General features: G+C 37.9%; 1 protein-coding gene across 3 annotated transcripts in view; it reads right to left on the minus strand.

Annotated features, from left to right (window-relative positions):
- Positions 1–15,218, minus strand: part of Ipo9 (importin 9) — a 44,606-nt gene that overhangs the window by 5,153 nt on the left and 24,235 nt on the right. For all 3 annotated transcript variants that reach the window (XM_076872807.1, XM_076872806.1, XM_076872808.1), the window contains 7 exons: positions 12,804–12,963; positions 6,658–6,884; positions 4,325–4,473; positions 3,701–3,829; positions 2,061–2,336; positions 1,616–1,782; positions 906–1,039 (listed from right to left, as the gene is read on the minus strand). In XM_076872807.1, the coding sequence (XP_076728922.1) occupies positions 906–1,039; positions 1,616–1,782; positions 2,061–2,336; positions 3,701–3,829; positions 4,325–4,473; positions 6,658–6,884; positions 12,804–12,963 (1,242 nt within the window). The remainder of the gene's footprint in view (positions 1–905; positions 1,040–1,615; positions 1,783–2,060; positions 2,337–3,700; positions 3,830–4,324; positions 4,474–6,657; positions 6,885–12,803; positions 12,964–15,218) is intronic.

Here is a 15,218-nt window from a genome sequence, read left to right on the forward strand (position 1 = left end):
TTACTATTTTTGTCAATTTTCAACAGAAAGGAACCATATATTCTAATCCATTGTTTGCCCATAGTTTTCTGTCTCCTCTTCTTTTTAATTTTTGGTATTAGAAATTAAACCCAGGGGTGCTTTACCACTGAGCCACATCCCCAGCACTTTGCATTTTGAGATAGGGTTTGGCTAAGTTGCACAGGGCCTTGCTAAGCCGCTGAGGGTAACCTCGAACTTCCAATCTTTCTGCTCAAGTCTCCTAAATCACACACATAGGCATGTACCACCACACCTGGATTGACTTTTCTTTATCAAACCCGTCACTAGCAATTATGTGTTTTTTTTTTTTTTTTTTTTTGGTAATTGTATGTGGACAGCATGCCTTTATTTATTCATTTATTTTTATGTGGTGCTGAGAATTGAACCCAGTGCCTCACATGTGCTAGGTAAGCACTCTGCCACTGAATTACAGCCCCAGCCACAATTATGTCTTAAAAATATAGATCACAGGGGCTGGGGATGTGGCTCGGGTGGTAGCGCGCTCGCCTGGCATGCGTGCGGCCCGGGTTCGATCCTCAGCACCACGTACAAACAAAGATGTTGTGTCCGCCAAGTACTAAAAAATAAATATTAAAAAAAAAAAATTCTCTCTCTCTCCCTCTTTCTTTTAAAAAAAAAATATATATATAGATCACAGGTCAGCATGGTGGTGTACACCTATAAGCTCATGTTGAGGCAGGAGGATTAAAAGTTCAAGGCCAGCATGTGCAACTGGGTAAGATCCTGTCTCAAAATAAAAAAGAGCTTGGTGGTAGAGTGCCCTTGGGTTAAATCCCCAGTATTATAAATAAAATAAACAAATGAATAAAAAGTATTCTTAGCCTCTATGGAGAGGAAATCAGAGGGATGGCAGCATCACCCACTTTTGGCTGACTTAGAGCGGGTACGGATGCCCTCATCCATGCTGTAGATCTCTTCTCCCTTCACACGGATATCCTGTAGCCGTTTGTCATCTGCATTGATGCCATGCTGGAGCAGCTTACACAGTGCCACAGAGCTGACAAAGAAGAGTAAGAAAAGGTCAATCAGCCACCTATATAGAGTTCACTCTAAGGCGACCAGTCATTGTATCCTAAGACAATAAAAATTCTGTTCATAACTAATTAGGAGAGAGAAAAGAGTTCAGCTAGAAATGGGATTAGAATTTATAAAATGGTCCAATGAGAGAACTGCTTTTCTTGAACAAAAACGGTGGGTAAGCATCATAGTGACTATCCGTGCTATATAGTCAATAGGGTAATGAGAACTAGTGGAATAAAAGTCCAGGCAAGAAAGTTGGAAAGCCAAGGTTAGAAGGCTTGGGTTATAAAGGAGAATAAGTTACTAGCAGTTCTTAGCTGGCTGAAGTCTGTGGCAGAGGAAGCTCTCTAGCCAGCAGACCTCAGAAAAATATTGTCTACCTGTGTTGACTGGGGGATTTCAAGATGGCAGCCATTCAAATATGCAAGTTAACAAGACAGAGAAAAGGGAAAACAAGGGGTAATCTGATATGTCAAACAAAAATCAATGGTGTAAGTCAGGGAAGGAAGAAATGTGAGTAGGAGAAGAATGCTCAGAGAAGATGAGGGTCTACCTGACTTTGCCTTCATACTGTCCATAGAACAGATGCTGTCGGCTTGTCCACTCAGCCATCACAAACTCTAGGGCAGGTTTTCCAGTAGGTCCTGGGAGACTACAGAGGAACTCCAAGAGAGGTTCCAGCTGAGTGTGCACCAGATGAGCGAATACCATGATCAGAGACTAGGATATAACAAGAAGGACATCTGCTTCAGAAAAAACTGATTTCACAGGGACAGGAGATGGAATGGTCCATCAAGAAATACTCTATGCACTGCAGGGACCACCCACAAGGCAAGAGAACATGAAGATTTTCTTTTTCATGTTTCTTTGGCTATAAGAGACCAAACCTTACTTCTTTCTTGTTCTACAAGGATAGCAAGAGGGTAAAATAGTTCAGGGCCCACATAATAATTTGTATCTCCAGAGGATGGGAAAGACTAGTTCTCCACTGTCCTTACCTGCATGACACTGAGTGTCTCTGCCTGCTGCATCTTACTGAGGATGGCACGAAGAATCTGATCCAGATTTTCCCCGAGCTCCCGCCCTGCCTTGGAAATGAGGGTAGAGACAAGGCGGCCCACAAAGGCTGCAGTGAACTCTGAGGTGCGGGGGTCTAGGAGCTGGCTCACCACCTGCATCACATACCACAGTCCATTGTGGCCTTGTTCATCATGCCACTGGGCTACCTGCTCCAGCGTCACTGACACATAGGCCCGCAAGCACTCTCCACCATTCTGGGGAGATAAAAGTAACAAGCAAGATTAGCAACTGGGGAAGAGATGACAGAAGCCCTCAATTTGCATGAGCAAGTATTACTCTGAGGTCTATGCCTTATAACAGTCGTGAGACTACAGGGTTTGTGGTGGGCTCATTCCACTAGAGTCAGGAATTTACTGTTATAGATAAAAATTTTCCCTTTACCCATTCAGTTATCTAAAAATGCATTTTTCTTTTTCTTTTTCCTGTGGTACCAGGGATTGTACCCAGGGGTGTTCTCCCATAAAGCTACATCCCAAGACCTTTTAATTTTTCATTTGAGACAGGGTCTTGTCTAAGTTGTTAAGGCTGTCCTTGAATTTGTCATCTTCCTGCCTTAGTCTCCAGAGTAGCTGGGATTACAGATGTGCAACGCTACTAAGACTCAAAATGCATCTTTTTGACCACAAGGGACAATGACCAAGCAAACTGAGTTTTAACTATTAAGATCTACCTCTGGTACTGGAAAAATTATTTCTGAGATATAGCAATAATTAGATGTCTTGAAAGTCTTTATAGGAATACAGACAGACCTTACATATAATCTCTAAGCTGATGAATATCCACTGGTAAGTTCTATAATCTTTATAATCAACTTTAGTAGTAAAGACAAGAAAAAGTAACCAACTAACCCAAGAAATACAGAAGAATATTTAGGCTTTCCTCACCTCTCCAGAGGCCTACAATTTTGCTAACTTCATCAATAAAAGAAAATATTCAGAAAGACTTTCTTTTCTTGTTTTTGGTGGTACTGGAGATTGACCCTAGGGGCACTCTAGCAACTGAGCCACATCTCCAGACCTTTTTATTTTTATTTTTGAAACAGAGTCTTGTTAATTTGCTGAGACTGACTTCAAACTTGTAATTCTCCTGCTTCAGTCTCTCAAGTCTCTGAGATTACAGGTGTATACCACCATACCCAGCTCAGATTTTCTTAATGGTCCCAGATTTAGATGTCTGTAATCTCTTGTATAGTAGTAATACCCAGATGCAGACGGCCAGAATGCCTGGTTTCTAAACTCTTTAGGGTTATAACACATCCCAAAGTACAGTTTGTTAGTCTTTTGTAGCTTGAATCCTTTCGGCATCCTCTCGGTAAATATGAAATTGACAAACCTGTATTTTATTTTTTTTTAGTTATAGATGGACACAATATCTTTGTTTGTGGTGCTGAGGATCGAACCCAATGTCTCACATGTGCGAGGCAAGTGCTCTGCCACTGAGCCACAACCCCAGCCCACAAACCTGTATTTTAAAAGCATGAAAGCATGTCAGATTTCTCAGCTTACTATAAACCAATGGAAGGAAGCTACCGTTCTTCTAATCTCCATTTCTCAGATACCTGCATGGTGGCATTATCATCTGTGTGCAGGGTACACTGTGCTACAGCAGGGAAAGCTTGGCAGATGAGAAGCTGGGAAAGTGGAGGCTTTGTATTCCGAACTACTGTTGTTAGGATATCAATGGCTGTCTGAAGGGGAGAAGAGAGAAGAATGAGAATTGCCTCTAAGGTGGGAGGTACCCAATAATCAACTACTTACTGGGTGGATACAATAGAGCAACCCAGAGAAAACTCATTAATGAAACCAAGTTTCCAAAAAAAAAAAAAAGAAAAAAGAACATCAGTAGACAGTACTCTCAGCCTACTTATGATGGCTCATTACTTTATTAGATGTAGGAGGTGGGACACACAGCAGTGGACTGGACTGCCAGGTGACATACTTAATGGTGCTGTGTAATGGTGGCACTCTAATCAATTAACCAAGAGTACCTCTGCAATAAGAGCCATTTTCTTAAAGCCTCAGATAACCCACACTGTCCTTAGAGACAGAGCAGACCAGTAAAATTACCCCATGAATCTCCGATGCTATTACTAGTTTCCTGTTAACTATGTGGGATCTGTGGATGGCACTTGCAGATCTCTCTTGTTCTCTTTCTCAAATGCACAGGCCTTGTAGCTACTTACCGCACAGAGACCTGCAGGGATCTTGTCTGCTGGGGCCTGCATTATGCTGACCAGAGTGGGAATTAGCCGCATCTGCATTGGGCCCTGACAGGCTTCAATCTGAGACAGCTCCTTGAAGATGTCCTGAGCCAGTGAGGCGACGACAGGATCTAAAGTGGATAAGGCAATATGGAATCCCCCTGCCTGATGGTCTGCATCTGCTTCTGGCCTTAATGATGTCTATGTTTTGCCCTAATCTATGTTAACTTCTGCACTGATTACATATCACATACCTGGGACCTAATGGGGACAGATGAATAATCTCAAAGAACAGGAGAGATGCTAAATCTCCAAGAGGCAGGGTATGCATGTTTTCATTAAGACAAGGACTAGTCATTAATAGCTACTCCTAAAACAAAATCTGGCTTTTTCCTGGAGTAAATCTTAAAGGGTTTTTTGTTCTTGTGAAACCTGGGCTGATGGTAAAACCAAATGCTAAAAAAAAAAAAAAAAAAAAAAAAAAAAAAAGCCCCACTGATACTTAGTTAGGACGACATGAAAATTTTAAAAACAGCTCAGTGTCTTCCCCCCAGGTTCTCATGTACTGAGGAGAAAACAACCCAAAGCTTTTTGAAAAAATGGAACGTTTGTAGTTCAATCTACTTTACCTATAAGTAAAAATATTTCCCTCAACCTAGGCTGCAAAAATATAAGTGGTATATGTTAAAAATCATAACAGCATTATTTGTAATAGAAAAGAATTGGGAATAATCTAACTGTCCATTAACAAAATGGGTGAAAAAATTATCATATAGCCATTTTGTGAAATTCTGTGTGATGACTGAAAAGAATGAGATATATTCAAGCATGCAAAATGGAAAGCTCTTTGGGACATAGCTTTAAGTGAAAAAGCAAACCAAAGAATATGATTACTATGGTATCATATAAGTAATTCTTATGCCTGTATATTTTTCTGAGCATCAATATTAGAGCTCTCTATTTTAGTTGAACTAGGGACTGAACTTAGGGGCACTTTATCACTGAACTACATCCTTAGTTCTTTTTGTTATTTTTTAAAAATTGTGAGATGGGGCCTGGCTAAATTGCTAAGGTTGACCTCACAGTTGGGATCCTCCTCTTGAGTCACTGAGATTACAGGTGTATGCCACTTCACCCATCAGGAGATTCCTCTTTAAAACCAAGTATCTTTAATACTTTTCAAATAATAAAGTATTAATATACATATCCACTATAAAAAGCTTAAAATGAAGAAAAGTATTAAAGAAAAACCTATACTGCTATCTACCTAATCACCATTAACATTTTGAGACATTTTTTTCTACACACCTATCTATATTCATATCCTTATTGGAAACAAAACTGAAATTTGAGGTCATATATTTTTTTTGGAAGGGGTACCAGGGATTGAACTCAGGGGCACTCAAGCACTAAGCCACATCCCTATCCCTGTTTTGTATTGTGTTAGAGACAAGGTCTCATTGAATTGCTTAGCATCTTGCTGCTGCTGAGGCTGGACCGAACTCACGATCCTCCCTTCTCAGGCTCCTGAGCTGCTGGGATTCCAGGTGTGTGCCACTGTGCCTGGCTTGGGGTCATATTTTATGAATTTTTTGGGGATGACTACCTTTTCACTTATTATAATGTAAACATTTTCTCATGGTTTTAAATAGTATGATGCTTGATTTTAATGGTTTTATAGTATTTCATTTTATGGATATAATTAAACTTCTGTTATTTCCAGCATTTGACTAGGATAAAAAACATTTGGTGAACAACTGTGTTCATAGACTTCTCCATGTTTCTTTCTTCAGCATCTTCTTTTCTAAATTATAGTTCAGGCCTCTTATAGAAAACTTTCATTTATTTGTTCAACTTCCTACTCTGTTATCCAAGTTCTGAATTATGCCTCCTGTCTATGAGTCTTTTATTCACTATCTTTGTTCCCCCAGTTCTTATCAGAGGAGAGTAAACAATACAGGAATAGGTAGTCTTTTTTTCTTGGGTGTGTGTGTGTCAAATATTGAACCCAAGGGTGCTTAACTAATAAGCCATATCCCAATCCATTTTTAACTTAGAAACAGGGTCTAACTAAATTGCTTAGGGCCTCACTAAGTTGCTGGCTTTTAGTTTACAATTCTCCTGCATCAGCCTCGGGCCACTGGGGAAGTATTTTTAATGCTGCTCTATCTACAGCATAATTCTATTCTTTGCTAATTGAAAGCTTTGCTTACAATTTTTAAGACCATCAGACCCTAGGGAAACTTTACCTAGATTTACCAGCCACCACGATTTTTTTAGTGCCTCTCATCAATATATCATCCCTGATTGCATACCATTACTGTACTTTAGGAAAATGGCGATGGTGAAGGGGCAGATTTTGCTTTCCATGCTTGCTGTGAATTCTGGGTCTACAGTACAAACGATGCATAGAGTCTCCATCACCAGGTTGAGGACCTCTGAACTGAACTGGGCTGCTAGGTGAATTAAGCCATCAAGGATGCTGGGGAGGAAGGGCTGAAGCACGTGGGTACTCTCTGAGACTTTCAGTTGGTCACAATAGCTAGAGAGAGATAGATAAGCAAGAATTACAAGCAAATTCCCCAATTACTGGTTTCTCCAATCTTCTTCTCCAAATATATATATATATATAAATGTTATGGCATTTATATTATGGCATTATGTTAGGGTTATACATATATAAATTATATATATATATATATATATACACACACACACACACACAGCATTACAAGGCTACTTTTATAGTTAGGTATGTTTTTACATCTCTGTGCTTATTACATAAATATCAGCACTATTATTTCCATGGTTGTTGACAATTTTTTTTTCTTTTGGTGATGGGGATTGAACTCAGGTCATCAACATACTAAATATAGTTGCATATTTATTTCTGCTTTGATCTTTGCTATTTCCTTTTTTTTTTTTTTTTTGTAGTAATGAAAAATTGAACCAGAAGTGGACTACCATTGAGCCACAACCTCAGCCTGTTCTATCTTTTGAGTTGGGGATCTCACTAAAATTCTCAGAGTGGCTTTGAACTTGTGATCCTCTTGTCTTAGCCTCTTCTCTTTTGTTTTGAAGTAAATCCAGCCAATCATTAAATCCAAATTGTTAACATATTAAGTTAAATGCTTTATGATTCCTTAAAATACTATTTTTTTAGATTATTTTTTTTTTTTTGGTTTGACACATACCTTTATTTTACTTATTTATTTTTATGTGGTGCTGCAGATCGAACGCAGGGCCCTGCGCATGCTAGGCGAGCGCTCTACCGCTGAGCCACAACCCCAGCCCCTAGACTACTACTTTAATCACAATCCTAAGACTTGAATATACATTCCCATTATATTCCAAATATAGTGTTTCTTAAAGTCTTGTTAAAATTTATTTGTTCTAATTAGTTATACATGACAGCAGAATGCATTTTATTTCATTGTAGACAAACGAGGCACAACTTTTCATTTCTCTGGTTGCACACGATATGAAGTTGTACCATTTGTGCAAATATACATTTACCTAGGGTAATAATGTCCTTCTCATTCCATCATCTTTCCTACCCCACTCCCCACTCTCCCCTTTGCCCAATCAAAAGTTCCTCCATTTTTCCCATGCCCCCTCTCCGAATTATGGATCAGCGCCCACTTATCGGCCTTTGTTTTTTTGGGATTGGCTTACTTTGCTTAATAGCTCCATCCATTACCTGAAAATGCCATAATTTTATTCTCTTTTAATGCTGAGTAATATTCCATTGTGTATATATAACACAGTTTTTTAATCTATTCATCTATTAGCTATTGTGAATTGAGCTGCTATAAACATTGATGTGGCTATGTCACTAGAGTATGCTGATTTTAAGTCCTTTGGGTACAGACCAAGGAGTTGGATAGCTGGGTCAAATGGTGGTTCCATTCTGAGTTTTCTAAGTAATCTTCACACTGCTTTATAGAGTGGGTGTGCCACCAGCAATGAGTGTACCTTTTCCTCCACATCCTTGCCAGCACTTATTGTTGTTTGTATTCTTGATAATTGCGATTCTGACTGGAGTGGGATGAAATCATAGAGTAGTTTTCATTTGCATTTCTCTTAATTACTAGAGACGTTGAACATTTTTTCATACATTTGTTGATTTTTCACCCTCCTTGCTGAGAAGCTGCTTATCTGCTTTCTTGGTTTCACACCATGGAGCAGCTAGGAAAGTGACCTTCTCTATTCCACCATCTTGAAAACTCACACTACCAATATATATATATATATTTTTGTGGTGCTGGGGATTGAACCCAGAGCCTTGTGCACGTGAAACAAGCATTCTACCAACTGAGCTATATCCCCAGCCTAATAAATGTTTTTTTAAATTTTTTTTCTTTGTAGTGTTTTAGAGAAAAAATTATTTGTGTAGCTAACAAATAATGGGTTTTGATTTTAGATTTGGCCAGACTTTTTGACTGCTGGTACATAATACCTTGATTTTCAATACTACCTTGCTCAGACCTAACTTCTCCTGTAGACTAATGTGTCCTTTGGCTTTGGTCAGCTTTCAATTCCTTAGACATGGTTTTAGATTCCTCTTTACTAGTGATCTAGTGATCAGCTATGCCTTACTTGCCCCTATAACAAATCTGAATCTGTATAGTTTGCTAGATCACAGAGAATGCATAATCTAGCCATATCACATTAGCTCTTATATGCCATGTTACAAGTTTGGATGTTATTTTGGGAGCAAGTGTTTCTGAACTGTGTTTTTTTTTTTTTTTTTTTTAAATAAACAAATTACTCCTAATGCCTCAATTGCTCCTTATCCAACCCCAAAGTCTTTAAGGAAAACTGATACCCCAATAGGATGTTATATATGTGACTTACAGCTTTATGGACCACCTGGCACAATATGATTTTCTGCTGAGATGCCTGTACAGCAGCTGAATAGTACAGCTTGAATAGTACAACTTGAATAGTACAACTGAAATCCAGGAAGGGCTTTAATTATAAGAACAACAATATTAGTTTTCTATTTTAGAAATCTCAGCTTGACAGCTCAAATAATATGGGTTGCAGTAGAGTAAGGTGGGAGGTAGACAGCTCAATTAGGAAGCTGTTCCAGTAAGTCAGGAAAGTGAATCTGAGAACATAATCTAGTGTAGTAGTAGTGTTAGGGAGAGAAAAATGAGAGGATAAGGAAACAAGATATAAAAGGCAAAAAGAATTGGGATCTTTATGAAATAGGAAATATAAAATATTTATCTTTAAGTTCAAAATGTAAGTAGATAAAATTTCTGCTTTTACTAAAGTAAAGAGTATGAGTAGGGCAGGCTTGCAGATAGTAAATAGTAAGCATAGCAATCAATGTATTTATTTTCAAGTACTTATTATTATTATTTTTTTTTAAATGGGGGAAATAGCTGCCTTGGGTCCTGATGCCCTTTTGGTCCCAGTCTCTGATGACGTCCAGCTACTCTTTGTACCCTTTTATTTTTTTAATTTTTTTTTTTTTTTAAGAGAGAGGGAGAGAGAGAGAGAGAGAGAGAGTTTTTTTCAATATTTATTTTTTAGTTTTCAGCGGACACAACATCTTTGTTTGTATGTGGTGCTGAGGATCGAACCTGGGCCGCACACATGCCAGGGGAGCGCGCTACCGCTTGAGCCACATCCCCAGCCCTATTTTCAAGTACTTATAAGAAGTCCATGCTAATATGGATAGTAAGCAGTGAATATATTAAATTGGAGCTCAGAAGAAAGTCTGGAATAAATATTAAATTTGAGAAATGTGACACAAGTATAATCATTTGTCAATAAATATCTTGTGTCAGAAATTATTTCAGGAAGTTTGCAATGATACATAAACTATGACACAGAGAAATAAGTTAAAGCTGGAGCAAAAGTAAAAAGAAAAGCAAGGGGAGTTTGATCCTGTAATTCCAGGGGCTTGGGAGGGTAAGGCAGAGGATCAGAAGTTAAAGGACAGCCTCAGAAACTCAGTACCTATACAATTTAGGGGGGAAAAAAAGTTGCTACAACTTTAGAAAGAAGTTTTAGTAAATGATAAGGAAGGATATCAAGCCAGATTGTAACTGGCTTAGAATGTAAGAAATGACCAAATGGAGAATCTTGGCTGGGAAGAAAAGAAAACACTTCTCAGGACAGTTGTTTTTTGTTTGTTTTTTTTTTCAGTACTAGGGACTGAACCTAGGGGTGCTTTACCTATGAGCCACATCCCCAGTCCTTTTTACTAAGCAACACTAAGTTGCTTAGGGCCTTGCTAAGTTGTTGAGACAGGCCTCAAACTTGCGATCTTCCTACCTCAGCCTCCTGAGTTGCTAGAATTATAGGTGTATGCCACCGTGCCTGACCACAGGACAGTTCTTAACCTGGAATCCAGAGATAGTCTTAAAGGGATTCAGTGTCTGACATTATATGTACAATTCTGTAAATATGTAAGAGTGTCCATTTTACTGGCATGCATAGCCATAGCTTTTGTCACTTTTCAGAGACACGTTACACTTTTGATGAAATCACTAAACTGCTACCCATGTAGACAATGAGAAATACATGTTTATCATTAAAAAATGTTTTCTTCATGCATTTTTTCTGATTATTAAAATAATATAAACTTATTGTGAACAAGTGAATTGAATATTATAAATATATAACAAGGAATGGAAGTTCTTTGTATTCTAATGCCTCCAAAGATAACCAATCTAAACACTTTATGCCTGATAGGTGCTACTGCTCATCTAAAACACCCAAGAAATAATATACTTATTTTACCCTAAAAATCATCTTCACATTCACACCAAACTAAATCACAACACAAAATAGATACATCTCTATTACCCACTCACAGTCTGTTTTTAAATTTACTACCATTTTGATCCCTAGCCCAATAACATACGGTTTGAAGTTTTAATAGGTTTTAATAGTTTTGTTCTTATTTTAATTTAATCTTATACCGACACTTATCACAAAGGACATTTTTTATACCTCAAAAATAATTAATGAATATAAATGAAATCAAGTTTCACAAAGGTCAGAAGCAACACAGAAATAATCTTCAACATTCATGCCTTGACCAGGTCAGGGCTCTCTCTTCTGAGGTATTTAAGTGGCCTAAGAGCTTTCTGAAAAGTTCTAGTTTGTCTGTTTTTTTAAAAAGAATATTTATTTTTTATTTGTAGGTGGACACTATTTCTTTATTTCATTTTTATGTGGTGCTGAAGATTGATCTCAAGGCCTCACGTGTGCTAGGCGAGCTAGTTCTACCACTGAGCCACAACCTCAGCCCTAGTGTGTCTCTTAATTGATGGCATTTTAAAGTGTTTTAGAGTCAAAATTTTACTTTACATAGATTGCACAGAAAAAAATGGACCTCTGCTCACAGTTATAACATTATGAATTTAATTAATAAACGCAGTCAGAATAGGCAGGTCCTCAATGCTTTTAAAGATATATAAAAAACAATGCATGAAATCTCAATTTCTGCCTCAAAAGGTTACAAAAACAAGGTAGGCAGGTGGAAGATGAATTTTGTGCTGGTCGTGTTTAGGATCTGATTGAGAGAGACATTCAAGTTTGGCCCTTGAAATATTTCCCCAAACAACAATGCTCCTTCTGGTCTGGGTAGAAATAAACGACTATTATTGACTCTAGTCCCTTAGCTCTGAAAGAGACGGGCAAAATTGGAAAAAATAAGCCATGTATCTAGGCCACATTCTCCCAAATTTGGTTTCTAATATAGAGGAAATCATTGAACAAAATAACATGGACTCTAATCCTGCTTCTATCATTCTTCAATTGTGCAACCTGTGCAAGTTATTCATCTCTTCAAAGCCTTTTCACATTTGAAAGAAAGTTTTGTTAGTTTAGATTATTTCAGAGTTATGGTGTTTTTAAAGGAAATGAAGAACAACAGGGAACAGGACATTTGCTGGACTCATAAAAGTCTTTATACCCAACAATTCAAACCCAGGGACTCTTATCACTGAGCTACATCCCCAGCCCTTTTAATTTTTTTTGTAGTACTGGGCATTGAATGTGGCCTTGTGTGTGCTAGGCAGGGGCTCTACTACTGAGCTACATCCTCAGCCCTAATTTATTATTTTGAGACAGGGTCTCCCTAAATTGCTGAAGATTACAAACTTCTTGATCCTCCTGCCTCAGTCTCCTGAGAAGCCAAACTCAACATTTACCTTCAAGGAGATCTACAACAGAAATTTCCAAGCAACAAATACACTGTATAACCCTGGCTTAGGATATCTGAGTAATTTTCTCTTAAAGCAATTCTTATCAGGGCTGGGCATGGTGGTGCAGGCCTTAATCTCAGGGAGGCTAAAATGGGAGGACTAAGTTCAAGGGCAACCGCAGCAATTTAGCATAGCCCTAAGCAACTCAGTGAGAAAGTGTTCCTGAGTTAAATTCCTAGTACCAAAACAAACAAACAAACAAACACCTTACCCTAGGGTAGTACACTTACCCCCAGATGGCTCTCACAGCAGAAATTCGAACTGATGGAGGTTGTGACTCATGAAGACCACTAACTGTTGCTTGTAGGAACTGCTGGATCAGTTCAGGAGACATAGCAACAGTGAACCGACTGGCAGCCCAAAGTGCCCGACCCAGGAGGAAAGGAGACACTGGGAAAAAGAGCAATTATGGGTTGGACAATGAAAGTTGGGGTTACATACCCTTTGTGCCTCCCAACTCCACTCCTTGAATGTCCACAAATAACAGGATGCTACATAATATACACAACTTCTTTGAAAGAAAAAGCATGATCTCATAAAGTAAATGCAAATATGTGACCTATGTTGTGGAATCAACAGTTTCACTTCTCACTATTGGCAAAGTAGATCTTGAATATTCTGAAATTTAAAAAAGACTTTACCATTCTAGTTCCCATCCCTAGCTTCACTATTTATTACCTGCTCTACTCATTTTCTAAATACATTCTCCATTGCCATTTTCTTCCTACTATAACACTGTATCATTATATAGTTCTAATCAGGTCATTTTTCCATTTATAACCCGCCAGTAAATTCCGTCCACCAAATAAGACCACCTCAGTTAGCACAACATTCAAGTCTCCCAACCATCTCCCTTTATGCCTCCTAAACTCAAGCACACATCCTTCCCCAGCAACTCACATCTTACTTTTCCACTTTGGTGCTTTACTTATATTATACCAAGCTGGAATATTTCTCTTGAATTCTCTCTTGGGCCAAGATAATCCTGTCTCTGAGACACTGTGACTGTCTTCAGCTTTCTTACATGTTGTGTATTTTGTTTGGATTCCTATCACTGGTACAAAGATTATAACTTCCTGCCCATTATCACTGCTTGAAAAGACTACACTTATTCAGCCTGTTATAGGGCTTAACTTAGTTACGTACAAAAATAACTGAGAGGAGCTATTGAAAATATCCTAAGAAATTAGTAAAAGAATTATATAATATTTCATTTACTATCAACCAGAAACTCTCAAAATACAGACGAGGAGCTCCTGGAGACTCCTAAAGTTAAAAACATTTTTTTCAGCAATACTAAACATTAATTTACCTTTTCACTGTCATTTTTTTACAATGTACAGTGAAGTTTTCCATAGATTGTATGATATGTGAGATCATAGGTCTGACAAATGATGAAATGTATACAAGCAGAACGTCCCTGTTTTAATTTTTGATGTATCAAAAAAAATGTTTTCCTCATTATTATCCTTTTATTTGTTCTACTTAATAGTACACCACAGCAGAATGCATTTCAATTCATCATACACAAATGGAGTCCAACAATTCAATTTTCTGGTTGAGTACTGTGTAGAGATACACCATTTGTGCAATCATACATGTACCTAGGATAATGATGTCCATCTCCTCACACCATCTTTCCTACCCTTAAAACCCCTCCCCAACCTCCCCTTTGCCCAATTCAAAGATCCTCCATTCTTCAAGCATGGGATTTTAATTAGGACGCCATTCTTGTGGGCGGGCATGATGGTAGGATTCATTTAAATATTTTCATATGTGTACATAGGAAAATTATGTTAGATTTATTCTACTGTCTTTCCTATTCCTATCCCCTCCTCCTCTTTCTTTTGATCCCCTTTGTCTAATCTACTGAATTCTTGCCCTTCCCCACTTTATTGTGGTTTAGCTTCCACATTACCAGAAAAAACATTTGACCTTGGGTTTTTTTGTTTTTCAATAAAACCCACACAAAAATCTCTTGGGGACTAATAATTTTTCAGTATATAAAGGGGTCCTGAGACCCAAAAGTTTGGCTAGTTATAGAAAATCTTTTAGCTATAGGCAGGATTCACAAAACGATAAATATCGAGCCTTTTTCAAATGCTGACTATGCTGATGTGTTTGAAAAATCCTGATACTTTCATTTAAATTAAGTCATGGAAAATGCTTACTATATGGCAAGGCATTTTAGGATACAATGATATATTAGACATGAGTTCTTCTCTCCTCATTAACTACAATATAATGTAGTATATGACAAGTGCAGAGTGAAACAAGATACATCCAACAGATCTGAGCTATGGATGGACAATGATTTTAATCTTATGAATCAAAGAATGAAAGAGATGGGGATGAGATATTCTGTAAGAGATTAACTAACAGACAGTAACAGAGAGGAATGTTTTCAAATGATGTAAGCTATTCCCAGTGCTATCCTATGAACAACAGTCAAGTGATGGATTCAGAAAGGAGCAAATGGCTATGCCAATTATCTAGATACAGTCCAAGAAAATAGTTTGAGGAAAATGACAGGTAACAAACAGGAAGAATGAGCCTGACTAGCATTTTGGACTTATTATTAAATATTTTTTGTTGTAGATGGACACAATACCTTTATTTTATTTACTTTTCTTTCTTTCTTTAGT

This window comes from Callospermophilus lateralis, chromosome 13 (assembly GCF_048772815.1).
Source record: "Callospermophilus lateralis isolate mCalLat2 chromosome 13, mCalLat2.hap1, whole genome shotgun sequence".
Classification (NCBI taxonomy): Eukaryota; Metazoa; Chordata; class Mammalia; order Rodentia; family Sciuridae; genus Callospermophilus; species Callospermophilus lateralis.